The sequence below is a fragment of the Rhinoderma darwinii genome, chromosome 8 (genome assembly GCF_050947455.1).
Source record: "Rhinoderma darwinii isolate aRhiDar2 chromosome 8, aRhiDar2.hap1, whole genome shotgun sequence".
NCBI lineage: Eukaryota > Metazoa > Chordata > Amphibia > Anura > Rhinodermatidae > Rhinoderma > Rhinoderma darwinii.
In genome coordinates this window covers 2,374,107-2,400,313 of record NC_134694.1, presented here as the reverse complement: position 1 = coordinate 2,400,313, position 26,207 = coordinate 2,374,107, and the positions used below count along the sequence as shown (strand labels likewise).

The following is a 26,207-nucleotide window of genomic DNA, read 5'->3' as shown; positions in this document are numbered from 1 at the left end:
TGAGGAGGTGACACTGTCCTCTAATAACATATATTACAGAGGCTGCAGGCAGGAGAGGGAGTACAGGCTGCTGGAAGGTGAGGGGGTGACACTGTCCTCTAATAACATATATTACAGAGGCTGCAGGCAGGAGAGGGGTACAGGCTGCTGGAAGGTGAGGAGGTGACACTGTCCTCTAATAACATATATTACAGAGAGGCTGCAGGCAGGAGAGGGGGTACAGGCTGCTGGATGGTGAGGAGGTGACACGGTCCTCTAATAACATATATTGCAGAGGCTGCAGGCAGGAGAGGGGGTACAGGCTGCTGGATGGTGAGGAGGTGACACGGTCCTCTAATAACATATATTACAGAGAGGCTGCAGGCAGGAGAGGGAGTACAGGCTGCTGGAAGGTGAGGAGATGACAATGTCCTCTAATAACATATATTACAGAGAGGCTGCAGGCAGGAGAGGGGTACAGGCTGCTGGAAGGTGAGGAGGTGACACTGTCCTCTAATAACATATATTACAGAGAGGCTGCAGGCAGGAGAGGGGGTACAGGCTGCTGGAAGGGGAGGAGATGACACTGTCCTCTAATAACATATTACAGAGAGGCTGCCGGCAGGAGAGGGGGTACAGGCTGCTGGAAGGTGAGGAGGTGACACTGTCCTCTAATAACATATATTACAGAGGCTGCAGGCAGGAGAGGGGGTACAGACTGCTGGAAGGTGAGGAGGTGACACTGTCCTCTAATAACATATATTACAGAGGCTGCAGGCAGGAGAGGGGGGTACAGGCTGCTGGAAGGTGAGGAGGTGACACTGTCCTCTAATAACATATATTACAGAGGCTGCAGGCAGGAGAGGGGGTACAGGCTGCTGGAAGGTGAGGAGGTGACACTGTCCTCTAATAACATATATTACAGAGGCTGCAGGCAGGAGAGGGGTACAGGCTGCTGGAAGGTGAGGAGATGACACTGTCCTCTAATAACATATATTACAGAGAGGCTGCAGGCAGGAGAGGGGGTACAGGCTGCTGGAAGGTGAGGAGGTGACACTGTCCTCTAATAACATATATTACAGAGAGGCTGCAGGCAGGAGAGGGGGTACAGACTGCTGGAAGGTGAGGAGATGACATTGTCCTCTAATAACATATATTACAGAGGCTGCAGACAGGAGAGGGGTACAGGCTGCTGGAAGGTGAGGAGGTGACACTATCCTCTAATAACATATATTACAGAGGCTGCAGGCAGGAGAGGGGGTACAGGCTGCTGGAAGGTGAGGAGGTGACACTGTCCTCTAATAACATATATTACAGAGGCTGCAGGCAGGAGAGGGGGTACAGGCTGCTGGAAGGTGAGGAGGTGACACTGTCCTCTAATAACATATATTACAGAGAGGCTGCAGGCAGGAGAGGGGGTACAGGCTGCTGGAAGGTGAGGAGGTGACACTGTCCTCTAATAACATATATTACAGAGGCTGCAGGCAGGAGAGGGGGTACAGACTGCTGGAAGGTGAGGAGGTGACACTGTCCTCTAATAACATATATTACAGAGGGGCTGCAGGCAGGAGAGGGGGTACAGGCTGCTGGAAGGTGAGGAGGTGACACTGTCCTCTAATAACATATATTACAGAGGCTGCAGGCAGGAGAGGGGTACAGGCTGCTGGAAGGTGAGGAGGTGACACTGTCCTCTAATAACATATATTACAGAGGCTGCAGGCAGGAGAGGGGGTACAGGCTGCTGGAAGGTGAGGAGGTGACACTGTCCTCTAATAACATATATTACAGAGGCTGCAGGCAGGAGAGGGAGTACAGACTGCTGGAAGGTGAGGAGGTGACACTGTCCTCTAATAACATATATTACAGAGGCTGCAGGCAGGAGAGGGGGTACAGGCTGCTGGGAGGTGAGGAGGTGACACTGTCCTCTAATAACATATATTACAGAGGCTGCAGGCAGGAGAGGGGGTACAGGCTGCTGGAAGGTGAGGAGGTGACACTGTCCTCTAATAACATATATTACAGAGGCTGCAGGCAGGAGAGGGGTACAGGCTGCTGGAAGGTGAGGGGGTGACACTGTCCTCTAATAACATATATTACAGAGAGGCTGCAGGCAGGAGAGGGGTACAGGCTGCTGGAAGGTGAGGAGGTGACACTGTCCTCTAATAACATATATTACAGAGAGGCTGCAGGCAGGAGAGGGGGTACAGGCTGCTGGAAGGTGAGGGGGTGACACTGTCCTCTAATAACATATATTACAGAGGCTGCAGGCAGGAGAGGGGTACAGGCTGCTGGAAGGTGAGGAGGTGACACTGTCCTCTAATAACATATATTACAGAGAGGCTGCAGGCAGGAGAGGGGTACAGGCTGCTGGAAGGTGAGGAGATGACAATGTCCTCTAATAACATATATTACAGAGAGGCTGCAGGCAGGAGAGGGGTACAGGCTGCTGGAAGGTGAGGAGGTGACACTGTCCTCTAATAACATATATTACAGAGGCTGCAGGCAGGAGAGGGGTACAGGCTGCTGGAAGGTGAGGAGGTGACACTGTCCTCTAATAACATATTAGAGAGAGGCTGCCGGCAGGAGAGGGGGTACAGGCTGCTGGAAGGTGAGGAGATTACACTGTCCTCTAATAACATATATTACAGAGGCTGCAGGCAGGAGAGGGGGTACAGGCTGCTGGGAGGTGAGGAGGTGACACTGTCCTCTAATAACATATATTACAGAGGCTGCAGGCAGGAGAGGGGGTACAGGCTGCTGGGAGGTGAGGAGATGACACTGTCCTCTAATAACATATATTACAGAGAGGCTGCAGGCAGGAGAGGGGGTACAGGCTGCTGGAAGGTGAGGAGGTGACACTGTCCTCTAATAACATATATTACAGAGAGGCTGCAGGCAGGAGAGGGGGTACAGGCTGCTGGAAGGTGAGGAGATGACACTGTCCTCTAATAACATATATTACAGAGAGGCTGCAGGCAGGAGAGGGGGTACAGGCTGCTGGAAGGTGAGGAGGTGACACTGTCCTCTAATAACATATATTACAGAGGCTGAAGGCAGGAGAGGGGGTACAGGCTGCTGGAAGGTAAGGAGGGGACACTGTCCTCTAATAACATATATTACAGAGAGGCTGCAGGCAGGAGAGGGGTACAGGCTGCTGGAAGGTGAGGAGATGACAATGTCCTCTAATAACATATATTACAGAGAGGCTGCAGGCAGGAGAGGGGTACAGGCTGCTGGAAGGTGAGGAGGTGACACTGTCCTCTAATAACATATATTACAGAGAGGCTGCAGGCAGGAGAGGGGTACAGGCTGCTGGAAGGTGAGGAGGTGACACTGTCCTCTAATAACATATATTACAGAGGCTGCAGGCAGGAGAGGGAGTACAGGCTGCTGGAAGGTGAGGGGGTGACACTGTCCTCTAATAACATATATTACAGAGGCTGCAGGCAGGAGAGGGGTACAGGCTGCTGGAAGGTGAGGAGGTGACACTGTCCTCTAATAACATATATTACAGAGAGGCTGCAGGCAGGAGAGGGGGTACAGGCTGCTGGATGGTGAGGAGGTGACACGGTCCTCTAATAACATATATTGCAGAGGCTGCAGGCAGGAGAGGGGGTACAGGCTGCTGGATGGTGAGGAGGTGACACGGTCCTCTAATAACATATATTACAGAGAGGCTGCAGGCAGGAGAGGGAGTACAGGCTGCTGGAAGGTGAGGAGATGACAATGTCCTCTAATAACATATATTACAGAGAGGCTGCAGGCAGGAGAGGGGTACAGGCTGCTGGAAGGTGAGGAGGTGACACTGTCCTCTAATAACATATATTACAGAGAGGCTGCAGGCAGGAGAGGGGGTACAGGCTGCTGGAAGGGGAGGAGATGACACTGTCCTCTAATAACATATTACAGAGAGGCTGCCGGCAGGAGAGGGGGTACAGGCTGCTGGAAGGTGAGGAGATTACACTGTCCTCTAATAACATATATTACAGAGGCTGCAGGCAGGAGAGGGGTACAGGCTGCTGGAAGGTGAGGAGGAGACACTGTCCTCTAATAACATATATTACAGAGGCTGCAGGCAGGAGAGGGGGTACAGGCTGCTGGGAGGTGAGGAGATGACACTGTCCTCTAATAACATATATTACAGAGAGGCTGCAGGCAGGAGAGGGGGTACAGGCTGCTGGAAGGTGAGGAGGTGACACTGTCCTCTAATAACATATATTACAGAGAGGCTGCAGGCAGGAGAGGGGGTACAGGCTGCTGGAAGGTGAGGAGATGACACTGTCCTCTAATAACATATATTACAGAGAGGCTGCAGGCAGGAGAGGGGGTACAGGCTGCTGGAAGGTGAGGAGGTGACACTGTCCTCTAATAACATATATTACAGAGGCTGAAGGCAGGAGAGGGGGTACAGGCTGCTGGAAGGTGAGGAGGGGACACTGTCCTCTAATAACATATATTACAGAGAGGCTGCAGGCAGGAGAGGGGTACAGGCTGCTGGAATGTGAGGAGGTGACACTGTCCTCTAATAACATATATTACAGAGAGGCTGCAGGCAGGAGAGGGGTACAGGCTGCTGGAAGGTGAGGGGGTGACACTGTCCTCTAATAACATATATTACAGAGGCTGCAGGCAGGAGAGGGGGTACAGGCTGCTGGAAGGTGAGGAGATGACACTGTCCTCTAATAACATATATTACAGAGAGGCTGCAGGCAGGAGAGGGGGTACAGGCTGCTGGAAGGTGAGGAGGTGACACTGTCCTCTAATAACATATATTACAGAGGCTGCAGGCAGGAGAGGGGGTACAGGCTGCTGGAGGGTGAGGGGGTGACACTGTCCTCTAATAACATATATTACAGAGGCTGCAGGCAGGAGAGGGGGTACAGGCTGCTGGAAGGTGAGGAGGTGACACTGTCCTCTAATAACATATATTACAGAGGCTGCAGGCAGGAGAGGGGGTACAGGCTGCTGGGAGGTGAGGAGGTGACACTGTCCTCTAATAACATATATTACAGAGACTGCAGGCAGGAGAGGGGGTACAGGCTGCTGGAAGGTGAGGAGGTGACACTGTCCTCTAATAACATATATTACAGAGGCTGCAGGCAGGAGAGGGGTACAGGCTGCTGGAAGGTGAGGAGGTGACACTGTCCTCTAATAACATATATTACAGAGAGGCTGCAGGCAGGAGAGGGGGTACAGGCTGCTGGAAGGTGAGGAGGTCACACTGTCCTCTAATAACATATATTACAGAGGCTGCAGGCAGGAGAGGGGTACAGGCTGCTGGAAGGTGAGGAGGTGACACTGTCCTCTAATAACATATATTAAAGAGGCTGCAGGCAGGAGAGGGGGTACAGGCTGCTGGAAGGTGAGGAGGTGACACTGTCCTCTAATAACATATATTACAGAGGCTGCAGGCAGGAGAGGGGGTACAGGCTGCTGGAAGGTGAGGAGGTGACTCTGTCCTCTAATAACATATATTACAGAGGCTGCAGGCAGGAGAGGGGTACAGGCTGCTGGGAGGTGAGGAGGTGACACTGTCCTCTAATAACATATATTACAGAGAGGCTGCAGGCAGGAGAGGGGGTACAGGCTGCTGGAAGGTGAGGAGACGACACTGTCCTCTAATAACATATATTACAGAGAGGCTGCAGGCAGGAGAGGAGGTACTGGCTGCTGGAAGGTGAGGAGACGACACAGTCCCCTAATAACATATTACAGAGAGGCTGCAGGCAGGAGAGGGGGTACAGGCTGCTGGAAGGTGAGGAGGTGACACTGTCCTCTAATAACATATATTACAGAAGCTGCAGGCAGGAGAGGGGGTACAGACTGCTGGAAGGTGAGGAGACGACACTGTCCTCTAATAACATATATTACAGAGAGGTTGCAGGCAGGAGAGGGGGTACAGGCTGCTGGAAGGTGAGGAGATGACACTGTCCTCTAATAACATATATTACAGAGGCTGCAGGCAGGAGAGGGGGTACAGGCTGCTGGAAGGTGAGGAGGTGACACTGTCCTCTAATAACATATATTACAGAGGCTGCAGGCAGGAGAGGGGGTACAGGCTGCTGGAAGGTGAGGAGGTGACACTGTCCTCTAATAACATATATTACAGAGAGGCTGCAGGCAGGAGAGGGGGTACAGGCTGCTGGAAGGTGAGGGGGTGACACTGTCCTCTAATAACATATATTACAGAGGGGCTGCAGGCAGGAGAGGGGTACAGACTGCTGGAAGGTGAGGAGGTGACACTGTCCTCTAATAACATATATTACAGAGGCTGCAGGCAGGAGAGGGGGTACAGGCTGCTGGAAGGTGACACTGTCCTCTAATAACATATATTACAGAGGCTGCAGGCAGGAGAGGGGGTACAGGCTGCTGGAAGGTGAGGAGGTGACACTGTCCTCTAATAACATATATTACAGAGGCTGCAGGCAGGAGAGGGGGTACAGGCTGCTGGAAGGTGAGGGGGTGACACTGTCCTCTAATAACATATATTACAGAGGCTGCAGGCAGGAGAGGGGGTACAGGCTGCTGGAAGGTGAGGAGGGGACACTGTCCTCTAATAACATATATTACAGAGGCTGCAGGCAGGAGAGGGGTACAGGCTGCTGGAAGGTGAGGAGGTGACACTGTCCTCTAATAACATATATTACAGAGAGGCTGCAGGCAGGAGAGGGGGTACAGGCTGCTGGAAGGTGAGGTGGTGACACTGTCCTCTAATAACATATATTACAGAGAGGCTGCAGGCAGGAGAGGAGGTACAGGCTGCTGGAAGGTGAGGAGGTGACACTGTCCTCTAATAACATATATTACAGAGGCTGCAGGCAGGAGAGGGGGTACAGGCTGCTGGAAGGTGAGAGGGCGACACTGTCCTCTAATAACATATATTACAGAGAGGCTGCAGGCAGGAGAGGGGGTACAGGCTGCTGGAAGGTGAGGAGGTGACACTGTCCTCTAATAACATATATTACAGAGGCTGCAGGCAGGAGAGGGGTACAGACTGCTGGAAGGTGAGGAGGTGACACTGTCCTCTAATAACATATATTACAGAGGCTGCAGGCAGGAGAGGGGGTACAGGCTGCTGGAAGGTGACACTGTCCTCTAATAACATATATTACAGAGGCTGCAGGCAGGAGAGGGGGTACAGGCTGCTGGAAGGTGAGGAGGTGACACTGTCCTCTAATAACATATATTACAGAGGCTGCAGGCAGGAGAGGGGGTACAGGCTGCTGGAAGGTGAGGGGGTGACACTGTCCTCTAATAACATATATTACAGAGGCTGCAGGCAGGAGAGGGGGTACAGGCTGCTGGAAGGTGAGGAGGGGACACTGTCCTCTAATAACATATATTACAGAGGCTGCAGGCAGGAGAGGGGTACAGGCTGCTGGAAGGTGAGGAGGTGACACTGTCCTCTAATAACATATATTACAGAGAGGCTGCAGGCAGGAGAGGGGGTACAGGCTGCTGGAAGGTGAGGTGGTGACACTGTCCTCTAATAACATATATTACAGAGAGGCTGCAGGCAGGAGAGGAGGTACAGGCTGCTGGAAGGTGAGGAGGTGACACTGTCCTCTAATAACATATATTACAGAGGCTGCAGGCAGGAGAGGGGGTACAGGCTGCTGGAAGGTGAGAGGGCGACACTGTCCTCTAATAACATATATTACAGAGAGGCTGCAGGCAGGAGAGGGGTACAGGCTGCTGGAAGGTGAGGAGACGACACCGTCCCCTAATAACATATTACATGTTCTGCTGATTTACATTTGCACTATTTATGATCATGGCAATAGGAACATAAAAAAATAATTATTTGGAGCCTAAAGTAAATTTGCAGACACATTAAGTAGCTGGATTCTGGTATTTTTCCATTCGCAATATATGCTACTGTGTAACATTGGGAAGACATTTACAACCAGCACTAGTTCCATTATAGCATGGGAGTATATTATTAGAATAGCTCATTCTCTTATATAGTTGCTATTTGTTATGAGACACATAAAAGGAATGTTCTAGTGAAATCTTCAGTGCCCTGTCACTGTGAAAAAAGACATTTTCAAAAATGAATGAATATTTCTATGCATGTACGGTCTATTAATTCCTCAGGAAGCAGCAGCCCATGAGCATGATTCAGGCCTTATGCATATTAATTAGGCAGTGATGTCAGAACTCCCGGACATATTAATAGGCTGCACACATGTTGATTGGAGGAAGGCTACGTACACCTTTGAAGGCTTTTTTTGTTTTTTTTCTTGAAACAATATATTATAGTGTTTAATGCAACTTTGTAATTGGTTTTTATTTAAAATATCTTTTACTTTTTCAGATACGGCTTATACAGTTAGGTCCAGAATTATTTGGACAGTGACACAAATTTTGGCATTTTAGCTGTTTACTAAAACATATTGAATATCCAGTTATATAATCTGGGTTTAGAGTGCAGCCTCTCAGCTTTAATTTGAGGGTATTCACGTCCTAATTTTTCACCTCCCCATACATGTGCAGCTGAGTGCAGCGTGTAATGGGGAGGGCTGCACAAACTCTGGGGCACTTTACATTTCTTTTCCTCCGTTCTTTAGATATCGGTGCCGTTATATTTGGCGCCCAATATTTAAATAACCCCCTGAACAGTCAACGGGGCGTGTACTGTCAAGGTGGTGTGTTATTATGTCTGTGACACTGTCCAATCAGATATGGACAGTGTTACAGCAAAAGCGAGGCGAGAGTGTGCGCGCGCGAACGCTCTCTCTCACTCTTGTGTCACTGCTACGGACAGTGTAAAGAGCTGTGGAGAGGAGAGCGCGCATGCGCGCTCTCATCTCTTCAGCTCTTGTGAGAGATCAGTTTTGTACTTTGTCTGCCGAACTGGCAAGGGGGGCGTGTCACTGCTACGGACAGTGTTAAAAGAGCTGGGGAGCCCCACTGTCCGTAGCAGAGACACGCACCCTTGCCAGTTCGGCAGAAGACTGATCTTCAAAGATGAAGAGTGAGAGAGCGGGCGCGCGGGCTTGCACACTCTCTTTCTCTCCTCTTTTTTGATGTAAAACTGTCCATATCTGATTGGACAGTGTCCCAGCCATAGTTACACGCCCCCTTGACTGTTCAGGGGGTTATTTAAATATCGGTCACAAAATATAACGGCACCGATATCTAAATAACGGAGGGAGGTAGAATTTTTTTTTTAAAGTGCACCAGAGTTTGTGCAGCCCTCCCCATTACATGCTGCACATGTGTGGTGGGGGTGAAAGGTTCTCTTTAATATGGAGCTGCCACTTTTTTAAGGGACCAAAGGTATTTGGACAATTATCTCAAAAGCTATTTAATGGGCTGCATGGGCTATTCCCTCATTTTTTCATCATCAATTAAGCAGGTAAAAGGTCTGGAGTTGATTCCAGGTGTGACAATTACATTTGGAAGCTGTTGCTGTGAACCCACAACATGAGGTCAAAGGAGCTCTCAATGCAAGTGAGACCGACCATTGTTAGCCTGAAAAAAATTAAGAAATCCATCAGAGAGAAGCACAAATGTCAGGAGCGACCAAATCAACAGTTTGGCACATTCTTGAATAAAAAAAAAAAAGAGCGCTCTGGTGATCTCGTGAACTCTAAAAGGCCTAGACGTCCACGGAAGCCAACAGTGGTGGATGATCGCAGAATCCTACCCAAGTGAAGAACACTCTCCTGGAAGTAGGAGGATCAGTATCTAAGGCCTCATGCACACGACCGTAGCCATGTGCACGGCCGTGATTTTCGGGACACCTGCGAGCCACCTGCAAATCGCGGGCAGTGCACATGGCCGCGTGCATTATTTCCTATGAGCCTGGACCGCAGAACACGGCCATAATAAGACATGTCCGTTCTTTATGCGGTCCAGGATCCTGGGCCATGCACGGACCATGGAAACCACAGTCGTGTGCATGGGCCTATAGGAATGAATGGGGCCGCAATTCTCCTGTGGATTTTCGGGTGAATTGCGGCCGCAAAAGCACATTCGTGTGCATGGGGCCTTAGTCTACCATAAAGAGAAGACTTCATGAGAGCAAATACAGAGGGGGATCACCACAAGGTGCAAACCATTAATCAGCCTCAAAAATAGAAAGGCCAGATTAGACTTTGCCAAATAACATGTAAAGAAGCTGCCCAGTTCTGGAGCAGCACGAAACTAAGATCAACCTGGACCAGAATGTTGGGAGGAAGAAAGTATGGAGAAGGCTCGCAACGGCTCATGATCCAACATCATCTGTAAAAACATGGTGGGGGCAGTGGGATGGCATGGTGGAGGCAGTGTGATGGCATGGTGGGGGCAGTGTGATGGCATGGTGGAGGCAGTGTGATGGCATGGTGGAGGCAGTGTGATGGCATGGTGGAGGCAGTGTGATGGCATAGTAGTGGCAGTGGAATGGCATGGTGGAGGCACTGGGATGGCATGGTGGAGGCAGTGTGATGGCATGGTGGAGGCAGTGTGATGGCATGGTGGAGGCAGTGTGATGGCATGGGCATGCATGGCTGCCAAAGGCGCATTAATGATTTGACTGAAGACAGAAGCAGCCGGATGAGTTCTGAAGTGTTCAGGGATTTACTTTCTGCTCAGATTCAACCACATGCAGCAAGGTTGATTGGACGTCGCTTCCCAGTAGAGATGACAATGACCCAAAACATCCTGCGAGAGCAACCCAGGAGTTTATAAGTCAAAGAAGTGGAATATTCTGCAATGGCCGAGTCACCAGATCTCACCCCGATCGAGCATTTCACTTAATAAGACAAAACTTAAGGCAGAAAGAGCCACAAACAAGCAACAAGTGAAGACGCGGCAGTAACGGCCGGGCAAAGCGTCACAAAGGAGGAAACCCGGCGTGTGGTGATGTCCATGGGTTCCAGACTTCAGGCCGTCATTGCTGCACAGGATTCTCTACAGAGTATTAAAAAACATTTTATTTATAGTAATGTTCATTTGTCCAATTACTTTTGAGCCCCTGAAATGAGGCGGCTGTGCAGAAAAATGGCGGCAATTCCTATACGTTTTACAGGATATTTTTGTTCAACCCCTTGAATTAAACCTGAATGTCTAAACTTCAATTGCTATTCAGTTGTTTAAATTCAAATCCAATGTGGTGGCAGCAAAACCCAAATCATGAAGACTGTGTCACTGTCCAAATAATTCTGGACCTAACTGTATGTATCCTGTATACATAGACGCTGTATCTTGCGCTGAAACCCAAATCCATCAGGTCAGCGGGTCCTGCGTGTCAGATCCACCTGTTATCGATCACAACTAAGTTATAAAGTCAGAGACATGCAGGACCCACTGTCACCGAAGCCGTCAGTCCCGCTGACCTGATGGATTTGGGTTTCAGCGCACGTTACAGCTTCTATGTTTACAGGATAGATAGAAACTGTATCTGAGAAAGTAAAAGATGTTTTTAATAAAAAAAACAATAACAAAGTTGCATTAAACCTTATAATACAATGTTTCAGTAAAAAAAATTAAAAAAATCTTCAAAGGTGTTCATAGCCTTTAAGCGCTGAATTCATGACTATAAGGCCTTATTCACAAACTGCAGATTTGGTTTCTATTTTGCATCAGTATTTTGAAGTCAAATCCAGGACTGTATCCTAAACAGAGGAGAAACATAATGTAAAGATTTATACCTCGCGCATCCACTCATGATTTTGGCTTCATAATACTGATGAGTTTTCCAGGAAGAAGATGATTTGCATATTAAAATGCATTTAGTTATAACATGGGCAGATATTTACCTCCATATTCCGGCTGCAACACCTGGACCTCCTGTTGATCTACTGATCTGCATTTATATCACCATATGGTTTCATGTGGGCTGAAGACCAGAGGATCACTGTCCCTGGTAAAGAGCTGGCCATAAAGGTTTTATCATTTTACGGGCCGATCTCCTGACATCTACGATTTTCCATCATCGGCTGCGTTCACACTGAGATTTTTCACTAGGATTAATCTTGAATAACGAGCCCGTGAATTAATTTACTTGATACAAGACAATAATACATCTCTAACATGCCAGGTGTTTCCTAAGGGTGACAACATACAGCGCGGCAGCTGCAAGCAGTTGGCCCCATGCCCACATGGGTGGCGAAGGGCAGCATGATTTAGCCAATTGCATTATCAGAAGTTCCATCATTTATTTCCGCTGCCCGAATCACTGACATCACAAGTAATAGCGCCGGATAGCCATAAGGAATACGGCTCTAAGGTGAACTTTCTCCTCTTGAGGTTATTGCTCCGAATCATCTTGCTGGTCGCATTATCTATATGTGAGGTTTATATTCACACGTTGCGATCCATATTACGTTTTGTAATGCGATATTACTTCAGTTTTGCCACATTTTTGTGAAAAATCCCAACATGAATGCAAGTGTGAATAGATCCTTAGATACATAGCAATTATACAGATACATGTAGCAGTTCCTATTGTGCGTGGTCCCTCCTGAAACAGACTAGGAGAACACCACACACTCAGGCACGCACAATCTGTTGTACAGTCGTGTTGTGAGGAGTGAGTAACCATCACAGCAGAGATACCATATGGTATATAGATCGGGAGAGGAGGAAAAACAGCCGCTTGATTTATATCTCAGGACCCATTATAATAAGATGATTGTGGGCAGCCAGAACGCTCATCATCACTGAACATTATACTGGTCCGATCCGGCAGCAGGACATATATCTCTATCCACTATAGGATCAATTATCAGCCTCATTTTAGTACTTGCATCTAGATATAATCTCCATATTTATAATACTGAATAACTTTACAAATGCTATGTCGTGAGTTCCATCATGTCTTTTACTCCAGTCACATTGAGAGCTGCAGTCACAATTCGCAAATTGCACTGTTGGTGCCTTCTAGTCCAGCGTCTATAGCAGTGTATTGAGGGGAAGGCAGTATTTACAAGATGAACTTTAATGTAATCTCACATCATTTCCCACTGTGTAAAGTATAAGACTATGATGGTGCAGCAAAATCTGTCAGGGGTGTGTCTGTCAGCACAGTGTTGACAGAATCCTATTGTCAGACAGCAGAGTTTGAGGCAGCTCTGAATGTGAGTGGAGAATAAAAGGCGATGTAAATCAGGATCAGTACAAGGTAAGTAAAGTAAATGAAGTAAACTATAAATATACCTATTCTTTCTTGTAGTTTGTATCTAGATTGGTAATGTAGGATGATTTTCAGTTGTGAATTTGCAGTGTAATCACCAGACCTTGTCATAGTCATATTCCCATGAAAAAAAACAGGCCACATAGAACACATGGCCTTTTCTTTGGGTGGGGTTGGGGGGAAGGGCTTTATCGTTTGTTTCCATTGGCGGTAGTCCTACATCCAGATTACTTTCAGCATGTATCATTTACCTTCTGCACTAAAGGATATAATCAATTTCCACGCACATTATCGGATTTGTATTACTATGAATGAGAAAATGAGAAGGTTTGACTCCCTCCCTGGGCATAGCTCTCAAAGAGAAAGAAAAATTAACGCAATGTTCTCGATCCTGACTAAATAAAACATCTTGTTCTGAGATGATGAATTACAACAGGTAAGACAGTCCACCAGTACAGCGCCATTCACCAGTCCAGCTCCATTCACCAGTCCACCAGTCCAGCTCCATTCACCAGTCCAGCTCCATTCACCAGTCCACCAGTCCAGCTCCATTCACCAGTCCAGCTCCATTCACCAGTCCAGCTCCATTCACCAGTCCAGCTCCATTCACCAGTCCAGCTCCATTCACCAGTCCACCAGTCCAGCTCCATTCACCAGTCCACCAGTCCAGCTCCATTCACCAGTCCACCAGTCCAGCTCCATTCACCAGTCCAGCTCCATTCACCAGTCCACCAGTCCAGCTCCATTCACCAGTCCACCAGTCCTACTCCATTCACCAGTCCACCAGTCCAGCTCCATTCACCAGTCCAGCTCCATTCACCAGTCCACCAGTCCAGCTCCATTCACCAGTCCAGCTCCATTCACCAGTCCAGCTCCATTCACCAGTCCACCAGTCCAGCTCCATTCACAAGTCCAGCTCCATTCACCAGTCCACCAGTCCAGCTCCATTCACCAGTCCAGCTCCATTCACCAGTCCAGCTCCATTCACCAGTCCAGCTCCATTCACCAGTCCAGCTCCATTCACCAGTCCAGCTCCATTCACCAGTCCAGCTCCATTCACCAGTCCACCAGCCCAGCTCCATTCACCAGCCCAGCTCCATTCACCAGCCCAGCTCCATTCACCAGCCCAGCTCCATTCACCAGCCCAGCTCCATTCACCAGCCCAGCTCCATTCACCAGCTCAGCTCCATTCACCAGCCAAGCTCCATTCACCAGTCCAGCTCCATTCACCAGCTCAGCTCCATTCACCAGCCCAGCTCCATTCACCAGCCCAGCTCCATTCACCAGTCCAGCTCCATTCACCAGCCCAGCTCCAATCACCAGTCCAGCTCCAATCACCAGTCCAGCTCCAATCACCAGCCCAGCTCCATTCACCAGCCCAGCTCCAATCACCAGTCCAGCTCCATTCACCAGTCCAGCTCCATTCACCAGCCCAGCTCCAATCACCAGTCCAGCTCCAATCACCAGCCCAGCTCCAATCACCAGCCCAGCTCCAATCACCAGTCCAGCTCCATTCACCAGCCCAGCTCCAATCACCAGTCCAGCTCCAATCACCAGTCCAGCTCCAATCACCAGCCCAGCTCCATTCAGAAAGCAAATGAGCAGCCGCCTGGGAGTTACATCGAAGCAGAGGATCTAATAACGAATGCTAGGGAGGAAGGTAGGGAACACCTGGACGGACTGCACAATACTCAGGATTCATCAGTGGATGACCAGTATGAGATGTTTCAGGTCCACAATGTCGCCAGGCGGCCCCATCCCATTTTATATTATCTCCTATGGACATTTGACAGAATTGCTCCATAGAAATACACAATGAGCTATAAGAATAATATTAAGTTTCCCTTTTCCCTCGTTCATCTTGGGTTCATATTTCCAGTATTAATAATGTTATAATATATTCAATAATAACAAGGGATCATTATTTCCAATACAATACCAGTCTGATAGTCGGGGATCCACAGCATCAGTGTGATGTTAGACCATCGGGCATCCAGATATAGGAATTCCAATAAATATTTATTTATGGATTAAAATCCAGATTTTGGATAGTTCTAAACTAATATGTAGTATAGGATGGGTCAGGACAAGGGGCAGGTAAACGAGGGCTGTATAGGACAAAATGGTATCAAGGGTATGGGCGGAAGAGGGTTAAAAGTTTAATACTTAAGTTAATTATTAGGTGCTGCACTTGCCTATCAGAGGCAGATACATTTCTCATTAAATCGTATAACTTTCCTGGTTACTGAAGGGAAGCCCTAAGAGCTAATGTTATTGATTCCGCCAAAAAAAACAAACGTAAACCTTACGGAACGGAGACAAACGGAATCATTAGCAACGGTAATGCAAACGGAAAGCTATGGTTTCCATTTATGGGTTCCCCTGACGGAAAGATCTAACGAAACCCATGAACGGAGCCCCAACGCAGATGTGAACGAAGCCTAAAATTTAGAACGTCACTCCGGGCCGGGTGCCAAGGATTAGCATGAAACAAAGGAGAACAGCCCCGACGTAAACATATTTCAAAAAGGGGAAAGAGGCAGGCAGCACCGAGTGTGTGTGGGGTAATTGGCGAAGGTTAACCCCTTAATGACGCAGCCTAGTTTGGGCCTTAAGGCTCAGAGCCCATTTTTAAAATCTGACATGTGTCAATTTATGTGGTAATAACTCTGGAATGCTTTTACCTATCCAAGCGATTCTGAGATTGTTTTCTCCTGACACATTGGACTTTATCTTAGTGGTAAAATTTGGTCAATATATTCAGTGTTTATTTGTGAAAAAAAGCAACATTTTTGGAAAATTTTGAAAAAATAGAATTTTTCTGAATTTAAATGTATTTGCTTGTAAGACAAATAGTAATACCACCCAAAATAGTTACTAGTTCACATTTCCCATATGTCTACTTGATGTTTGCATCGTTTTTTGAACATTCTTTTATTTTTCTAGGACGTTACAAGGCTTAGAACATAAGCAGCAAATTCTCATATTTTTAAGAAAATTTCAAAGGCCTTTTTTTTAAGGTACCTGTTTAGTTGTGAAGTGACTTTGAGCGTCTTATTTTTTAGAAACCCCAATAAATCACCCCATTTTAAAAACTAGACCCCTCAAAGTAGTCAAAACCGCATTCAGAAAGTTTCTTAACCCTTTAGGAGTTTTGCAGGAATTTATAGCAAAGTGGAGGTGAAATTTACAAATTTCATTTTTTTTTGCAGAAAATCCATTTCAGAATTTTTTTTTTCAGTAAAACAGAAGATTTTACCAGAGAAACGGCAACTCAATATTTATTGCCCAGATTCTGCCGTTTTTAGAAATATCCCACATGTGGCCCTAGTGTGATAATGGACTGAAGCACCGGACTCAGAAGCAAAGGAGCACTTAGGGGATTTTGGGGCCTCCTTTTTGTTAGATTATATTTTAGGCACCATGTCAGGTTTGAAGAGGTCTCGTGGTGCCAAAACAGTGGAAACCCCCAAAAGTGACCCCATTGGGCAAACTACACCCCTCAAGGAATTTATCGAGGGGTACAGTGAGCATTTAGACCATACTTTTTTTTTCTGCATTTTGTGGAATTAGGCTGTGAAATTGAAAATCACATATTTTTCCGATAAAAGTTACATTAAATTTAAATTTTTACAAGGAATAAAGGAGAAAAAAAACACCCCAAAATTTGAAAAGCAATTTCTCCCGATTACGGCAATACCCCATATGTGGTCGTACACTGCTGGTTGGACAAACGGCAGAGCTCAGAAGGGAAGGAGCTCTATTTGACGTGTAAATGTTGCTGGATTGGTTTCTGGGCGCCATGTCACATTTTCAGAGCTTCTGAGGTACCAGAACAGGGGAAACCCCCTGAGGAATTAATTGTAGTTTTCATGGGGTACATGCGACTTTTTGATGAGCATTTTTTTTTTTTTTTTTTACAGCGTTCACCGTGCGCTATAAATGGCATTCTGCAGGGCAATACGATTTTGGCGATACCACATGTTTATAGTTTTCTTTATGTCTTATGGCGTTTGCACGATAAAATAGATTTGATAAAAAATCATTTACTTTTTTTAGTACATTTTTGATCTCTTTTTATAAACATTTTTGGAAGGTGACATGACCAAAAAATTTTGATTCTGGTTTGGTGTATTATTATTTTCTTTTACGGCGTTCACCGTGCGGGATAGATAACTAAATACTTTTGTAGTTCAGGTTGTTACGGACGCGGCGATACCAATTATGTATAGTTTTTTATTTAATTTTTAATAATAAAGGACTGATAAGGGAAAAGGGGGATTTCTACTTTTATCACTTTAAAACTTTTATTTTTTTTATTTTTATACAACTTTTTTTTACTTTGTCCCGCTAGGGGACTTGGAGGCAGGAGGCCCTGATCGCAATTCTAATACACTGCACTACATGCATAGTGCAGTGTATTACAGCTGTCAGCTACTCACTGACAGCAAGCATAGTGGGTCCTGAACTAGGCTTCCGTAGATGGCATAGCCGGAGGCCATTGTTAGGCATCCGGTTGCCGTAGCAACCATCAGCGCTCGCGATGTCGCGGGACATCAATGGCGCTTTAACCCCTAAGAAGCTGCGATCGCTAATGAACGCGGCTTCTAAGGGGTTAATCGGCGGGGACAAAGCGATCGGTCCCTGGGGAAGGAGCTGCGGCAACTGCTGTATGAGACAGCAGTAGTCACAGTTCATAGAAGTGCCGGGAGGGGGGTGGAAGGGCGGTTATTCCCATGACCTACTATTAGGTCACGGAGCGTGAACGCTCTACTTAGATTGACCTAATAGTAGGTCCCGGAGAGTGAAGGGGTTAAAGACGACCTGTCCTCTCTCCTGACTTGTCTGTTTTAGGAAATAATTGTACTCCCCATGACATAACAATTCTGGAAAATATTTTCTTAGAACACTGCGTTGCAAAGTTACTCTGTTATTCCTCCTAGAACTTTATGAATAAATTGACAACTTGGTGTTGCTAGTTGGGGGGGGGTGTCCCTACACAGACTGACAATGTCCAATCAGTGCTGACAGACGAGACTGTGTAGGGACACGCCCCTTTGACAAGAAGAATGTTAACACCCAGTTGTCAATTTATTCATAAATTTCAAGGAAGAGTAACAGAGGAATGGCACAATGCAGAGTTCTAAGAAAATATGTTCCAGAATTGTTATTTCATGGGAAGTACAAATATTTACTAAAACAGACATGTCCGGAGAAGCGACATGTTCTCTTTAAGGTGGTACAGTCTACATTTTCACGGACCCCACCGATCCACGACCACGAAAAGCATTGCAGATCTAATTTTCTATAGAAATGCCGATCTTGTATTGACTAAGAGTAAGAAATGATTGTAGCGTCCTGGTCAGACCTGCCGTTGATGTTACACCACTCCAGTATTCATCAAAACGGAAAACACCCTGCCCACGCTTTACCGTTAGCATGGTGTGCCAGTCCACATCACGTTTTTGCCCTGCGTTTAGCGTGTATGCCAGGAACGCTCCCGACATGCACACTAAACGTGTCTATAGGCCTCCATTAGCCTGACAGAGGTCGATACAGAGTCTTTTGGCCTTCGGCAGGCTGGTATATGTCAAAGCAGAATAGAATAGCTTAGTAGACTAGGATTTTACATATAAATGGATCCCGCTAAAAGAGCATCCTGTGCAGTATATGTTTTCTTAACATTGGAGCCTATGAGTGACGGACGGATCGGGGGCATCCTTTACATGTAAACGCTATGAGCTTTTCATTAGCCATTCATGACGTATACGTTAACAGATGCCATAATAGCCTATAGGTGATGGACACCACTGTAAACATCCGTCACAGCCTACGTATAATGTTATCTTTATAAACGTAAAGATAAAACGTGTCGTGAACAGGGCATAATAATCCGCCCCCCCTCCCCCCGCCGCTGAATCACAATATTGAACCGCTCCCCTTTGCTTGGACTCATCATGGATAATCCTTTCTGCTCAGCATGCAACGCACAGGAAACTAAGAATAGGGAGAAAGGTTAAGGAGCGTTTTGAGCGGCTACCTGGGGATTATATGTAAATAAGACCCTTCTATTCAGAGCAGAGTTAATACTCCAGGAAATAGCCCATTAATTAAAAAACATTTGCTTGGCAACCGTCCCTCGCAGCTTAAATGTCGTTCCAGTAAAACTGACTTCCTACAAAAAGCGCCGGATCAGGACCTTGATGGACATCTCAGCAGTTTTGAGGGACTCGGCCCCCGCTGGGAACGTCCGTTATTAACCATCATATACTGGGCCTTGGAGCAATGACCTGGACAAGTGAGTGGTTTCTAATCCCAGTAACCCTCAGGCTACATTCACACCAGCGTGACAGGCTTACGCGCGTAAAATCTGTCCGTGTGCGTTGCGTTTCTGCATCAGTTGCGCGTTACATGTGTTTTTCACGCACTTGCAAGCACTTATTTTTTTCCAATGTGATTGATGCGTAAAACACGGATGTGCATACGTGTGCTGTCCGTGGTTTTCATGCAGCCGTTGACTTCAATGGACGGCTTGGCGCGTGAAAACGCAGCAATATAAGACATGCAGAGAGTGTCAGGTAACAGACGCTGCTGTGTGAACGGTCCCTGTGATATCATTGGGGCCGTGTGCGGTTCGTTGTTTCACCGCACAGCACACGGATGAGATTCCTGCTCGTCTGAATGAGCCCTTAGAGGGAAGTTTGCCGTAAAACGACCACTTTAATATAGACAAATAAATGTTTTTTCCTGCACAGATTTTGATATTTAAATGGAATATGAAATATTAGTCAGAATCTGGTGTCCTTTCCGTGTTCGGATTACAGCAGAGACAGGTCAACAATAAGGAAGGGGGACAATAATGGGCTCTACAAAGACCCCGACCAGGACGGAACCGTATACTGCTACTGACTGGGGGAGATAAAATACCCGCGGGCTTCAGGATGCTCAGCCAGCCATTAATTATACATCCACCGTGACATTTCAATGACGGACGAGACTGAGACTTAAGAATAATTAGCAGAATAACAATACCGGTGTCCTGGACTACAAAACCGCGCTCACAACCGTCCACGTCTTATCTGAGACGTGACACTTCCTGCTCAGGGTCCTCAGGGTCCTGCTCCACTTCTAAGGTGGAAGAATCTCAATGAATTGACTTTGATAATAATTATACAGAGAATGCAAAGCAGAGTGACCAAACCCTGAATCTCTAGAGCAGAATATAGAGGACAGGGATAATGGCCACGGAATAGCATTAGGCAAGTTTGTGATCGTCCAGGTCTGAGCTGCAGGATCGGCTTCCAGGCTCAGGGTATGGATTCTGTGATCTGTGTGCCACTCGTTGTCCTGGTTCTTCCGTTCTTTTTGGAATTTCTGAGTCTTTATTCATTTTCAAAACAGAAATAAAAATTCTATCAATCTAAACCCAGAAATCTATGAACAGATATTAAAAGCGAATATCATCCTGAGGCTTCAGCAGAGAAATGCTGGACGCATCAGAACCTGGTAAAATGGCAGAAGGATGGATAATACGGCGGCAGCCGGAGAGTCTGTTCTCACTGGTGATGTAGTTGCTTACAGCTTTGGCTATGTTCACACATTGTGTTTTCAGGCGTATGTCAGGGTGTAAACGCCTTGAAGTACGCCTGAAAAACGGTAGCCACACGCCTACGAACATCTGCCCATTGAATTCAATGGGAAAAACTGAGTTTCGTTCAAACTGGGCATTTTTGTACGCCGCCGTTTGAAAAAACGCTACGAAAAAAAAACGTTGCGTATAAACAAGGAGCACTTCTTAAGCTGTATTTCATTGCGTCAATGGAAAAACAGGTCCAAAAACTTCTAGAAAAAAATGCCTCAGACGTCTTCAGGTTCAAAAAACAACTGAAAATCAGGGGGTGATTTCTCTGAAAATTGCTCCGTAATTTTCAGCCGTTTTTTAATTTGCATGTGAACATATCCTTACAATAATTTTGCCTTTGCTCTCCAATTACTGACTTCCTGCTGAGCTTGTAAACAGCGGCCAAACTGAATAAGCAGAGCTGCAGTGTAAAGCATTGAGAGAGATAGCTTGGACTTCTGAGACAGGAAGAGGATTTTAGACAATGTAGCTAAGCTGCAGTGTAAAGCACAGGGGCTGACAGTGCAGGTCACTGAGGTTCGAGACTGACATCCTGAATGTAATATGACGGGTCAGCACGGGAATGACGCTGATCTCTACAGCTATAAATTCCACTGACCGGTAAGACAGTGACTGGGGCAGGACACCGGGGATTCACTTCAGAAGGAATTGTTCTATGTGGTAGTAAAACCCTCTAGAGATCTGCAGAGTATTACTCCTCCTACTTCTTCATTACCAGCCATGAGTAAGGACGCAGGAGGCGTCTGAAACGCGTAGGCACGATTTTGGCATGATTTCCTGATCACCCCTTGTACGGGGAAAAATACCCAGCTGTTTTCTACTTTTAAACGTCCAATAAAACTTGGAAAAAGTTTCCTTTTATACCGATCAGCGCTGGATCCAATTTCTGCTTTTCTCTCTTCACTCATACCGTGTACCGACACGAGGATCCGAGCGCTGCAAACAGCATAGGTCTGCATTAAGGTGAGCTGGAGGATTCCTCCTATTTTTCTCTTTTACTCCTCCATGTTATTAGCGCTACGTCAGCCATATTTTGGAGGATATCAATATGAGGTTTCTCTAGGATTGTGGAGATAAAATGCGTGACAATGTAACTCACTTGTGTTTTGCAGCCTGTGGAAAACTGACGGGCATCAGTGAGCCGGTCACTATCAAGGCGTCTGGATCCAGGTTCGGTTCTTGGATGACGGATCCTCAGGCCCCAGAAGGAGATAACAGAGTAAGTAGCAATTACTCCACATATCACCTCCAAGAGTGACTCAACGACTCCTCCAATATAACAATAACTTCTGATAATAGAGGTTTGTTCTGTCCCCCAAACCAATGGTTCCCCTGTCAGAGACTCTACTCAGGCATTTCTTCCATACATCTGTCTCTAGGAAAGTTGGGTCACAACCAATATGGCTGCCATTATATGTGTCGCTAATCTTGCCTAGCGCTCTGATTGGCTCTTGCCCAGTTATACAGAGATATTGAAACAGGAGAAGTAACACAAAGTAACCAGGCAGATCTGCAGTTCAGACATGGAAGATGGTGAGATATTGGACGTCACACAGTATAATGCCCCATAACTGCCCCCACACAGAATAATGCCCCATAACTGCCCCCACACAGAATAATGCCCCCATAACTGCCCCCACACAGTATAATGCCCCATAACTGCCCCACACAGTATAATGCCCCATAACTGCCCCACACAGAATAATGCCCCATAACTGCCCCCACACAGAATAATGCCCCCATAACTGCCCCCACACAGTATAATGCCCCATAACTGCCCCACACAGTATAATGCCCCATAACTGCCCCACACAGTATAATGCCCCATAACTGCCCCCACACAGAATAATGCCCCCATAACTGCCCCCACACAGTAACATAACTGCCCCACACAGTATAATGCCCCATAACTGCCCCACACAGTATAATGCCCCATAACTGCCCCCACACAGAATAATGCCCCATAACTGCCCCCACACAGAATAATGCCCCCATAACTGCCCCCACACAGTATAATGCCCCATAACTGCCCAACACAGTATAATGCCCCATAACTGCCCCCACACAGTATAATGCCCCCATAACTGCCCCCACACAGAATAATGCCCCCATAACTGCCCCCACACAGAATAATGCCCCCATAACTGCCCCCACACAGAATAATGCCCCATAACTGCCCCCACACAGTATAATGCCCCCATAACTGCCCCCACACAGAATAATGCCCCCATAACTGCCCCCACACAGTATAATGCCCCATAACTGCCCTCCACACAGTATAATGCCCCATAACTGCCCTCCACACAGTATAATGCCCCCATAACTGCCCCCACACAGAATAATGCCCCCATAACTGCCCCCACACAGTATAATGCCCCATAACTGCCCTCCACACAGTATACTGCCCCCACACAGAATAATGCCCCCATAACTGCCCCCACACAGTATAATGCCCCATAACTGCCCTCCACACAGTATAATGCCCCATAACTGCCCCCACACACAGTATAATGCCCCATAACTGCCTCCACACAGTATAATGCCCCATAACTGCCCCCACACAGAATAATGCCCCCATAACTGCCCCCACACAGAATAATGCCCCATAACTGCCTCCACACAGTATAATGCCCCCATAACTGCCCCCACACAGTATAATGCCCCCATAACTGCCTCCACACAGTATAATGCCCCCATAACTGCCCCCACACAGTATAATGCCCCTATACCTGCCTCCACACAGTATAATGCCCCTATAACTGCCTCCACACAGAATAATGCCCCCATAACTGCCCCCACACAGAATAATGCCCCATAACTGCCCCCACAACTGCCTCCACACAGTATAATGCCCCATAACTGCCCCCACAACTGCCTCCACACAGTATAATGCCCCATAACTGCCCCCACAACTGCCTCCACACAGTATAATGCCCCATAACTGCCCCCACAACTGCCTCCACACAGTATAATGCCCCATAACTGCCCCCACAACTGCCGCCACACAGTATAATGCCCCATAACTGCCCCCACAACTGCCTCCACACAGTATAATGCCCCCATAACTGCCCCCACAACTGCCGCCACACAGTATAATGCCCCATAACTGCCCCCACAACTGCCTCCACACAGTATAATGCCCCCATAACTGCCCCCACAACTGCCTCCACACAGTATAATGCCCCATAACTGCCCCCACAACTGCCTCCACACAGTATAATGCCCCATAACTGCCCCCACAACTGCCTCCACACAGTATAATGCCCCATAACTGCCTCCACACAGTATAATGCCCCCATAACTGCCCCCACACAGTATAATGCCCCATAACTGCCCCCACAACTGCCTCCACACAGTATAATGCCCCATAACTGCCCCCACAACTGCCTCCACACAATATAATGCCCCCATAACTGCCCCCACAACTGCCTCCACACAGTATAATGTCCCATAACTGCCCCCACAACTGCCTCCACACAGTATAATGCCCCCACAACTGCCTCCACACAGTATAATGCCCCCACAACTGCCTCCACACAGTATAATGTCCCATAACTGCCTCCACACAGTATAATGTCCCATAACTGCCCCCACAACTGCCTCCACACAGTATAATGCCCCATAACTGCCCCCACAACTGCCTCCACACAGTATAATGCCCCATAACTGCCCCCACAACTGCCTCCACACAGTATAATGCCCCCATAACTGCCCCCACACAGTATAATGCCCCATAACTGCCTCCACACAGTATAATGCCCCATAACTGCCCCCACAACTGCCTCCACACAGTATAATGCCCCATAACTGCCCCCACAACTGCCTCCACACAATATAATGCCCCCATAACTGCCCCCACAACTGCCTCCACACAGTATAATGTCCCATAACTGCCCCCACAACTGCCGCCACACAGTATAATGCCCCATAACTGCCCCCACAACTGCCTCCACACAGTATAATGCCCCCACAACTGCCTCCACACAGTATAATGTCCCATAACTGCCCCCACAACTGCCTCCACAGTATAATGCCCCCACAACTGCCTCCACACAGTATAATGTCCCATAACTGCCCCCACAACTGCCTCCACACAGTATAATGCCCCATAACTGCCCCCACAACTGCCTCCACACAGTATAATGCCCCATAACTGCCCCCACAACTGCCTCCACACAGTATAATGCCCCCATAACTGCCTCCACACGGTATAATGCCCCCACAACTGCCTCCACACAGTATAATGCCCCCACAACTGCCTCCACACAGTATAATGTCCCATAACTGCCGCCACACAGTATAATGCCCCCATAACTGCCCCCCCACAGTATAATGCCCCCATAACTGCCCCCACAACTGCCTCCACAGTATAATGCCCCCACAACTGCCTCCACACAGTATAATGCCCCAACTGCCCCCCCACAGTATAATGCCCCCATAACTGCCCCCACAACTGCCTCCACAGTATAATGCCATCACAACTGCCGCCACACAGTATAATGCCCCCATAACTGCCCCCACAACTGCCTCCACAGTATAATGCCCCCACAACTGCCTCCACACAGTATAATGTCCCCCATAACTGCCCCCACAACTGCCTCCACACAGTATAATGCCCCATAACTGCCCCCACACAGTATAATGCCCCATAACTGCCTCCACACAGTATAATGCCCCCATAACTGCCTCCACACAGTATAATGCCCCATAACTGCCTCCACACAGTATAATGCCCCATAACTGCCCTCCACACAGTATAATGCCCCATAACTGCCTCCACACAGTATAATACCCCTATAACTGCCTCCACACAGTATAATGTCCCCATAACTGCCTCCACACAGTATAATGCCCCCATAACTGCCCTCCACACCGTATAATGCCCCATAACTGCCTCCACACAGTATAATGCCCCATAACTGCCTGCACACAGTATAATGCCCCATAACTGCCTCCACACAGTATAATGCCCCATAACTGCCTGCACACAGTATAATGTCCCATAACTGCCCCCCACACAGTATAATGCCCCTATAACTGCCCCCACACAGTATAATGCCCCCATAACTGCCTCCACACAGTATAATGACCCTATAACTACCTCCACACAGTATAATGACCCTATAACTACCTCCACACAGTATAATGCCCCATAACTGCCTCCACACAGTATAATACCCCTATAACTGCCCCCACACAGTATAATGCCCCATAACTGCCCTCCACACAGTATAATGCCCCATAACTGCCCTCCACACAGTATAATACCCCCATAACTGCCCCCACACAGTATAATGCCCCCATAACTGCCCTCCACACAGTATAATGCCCCATAACTGCCTCCACACAGTATAATACCCCCATAACTGCCCCCACACAGTATAATGCCCCCATAACTGCCCTCCACACAGCATAATGCCCCATAACTGCCTCCACACAGTATAATGCCCCCATAACTGCCTC

General features: G+C 47.5%; 1 protein-coding gene and 1 long non-coding RNA gene across 14 annotated transcripts in view; one reads left to right on the top strand and one right to left on the bottom strand.

Annotated features, from left to right (window-relative positions):
* Nucleotides 1-26,207, bottom strand: part of LOC142659011 (uncharacterized) — a 508,111-nt gene that overhangs the window by 120,278 nt on the left and 361,626 nt on the right. The window lies entirely within an intron of this gene.
* The window catches only part of OLFM1 (olfactomedin 1), a 75,516-nt gene that overhangs the window by 43,645 nt on the left and 5,664 nt on the right, over nt 1-26,207 (top strand). For all 3 annotated transcript variants that reach the window (XM_075834660.1, XM_075834661.1, XM_075834658.1), the window contains exon 5: nt 21,857-21,963. In XM_075834660.1, coding sequence (XP_075690775.1) covers nt 21,857-21,963 — 107 coding nt within the window. The remainder of the gene's footprint in view (nt 1-21,856; nt 21,964-26,207) is intronic.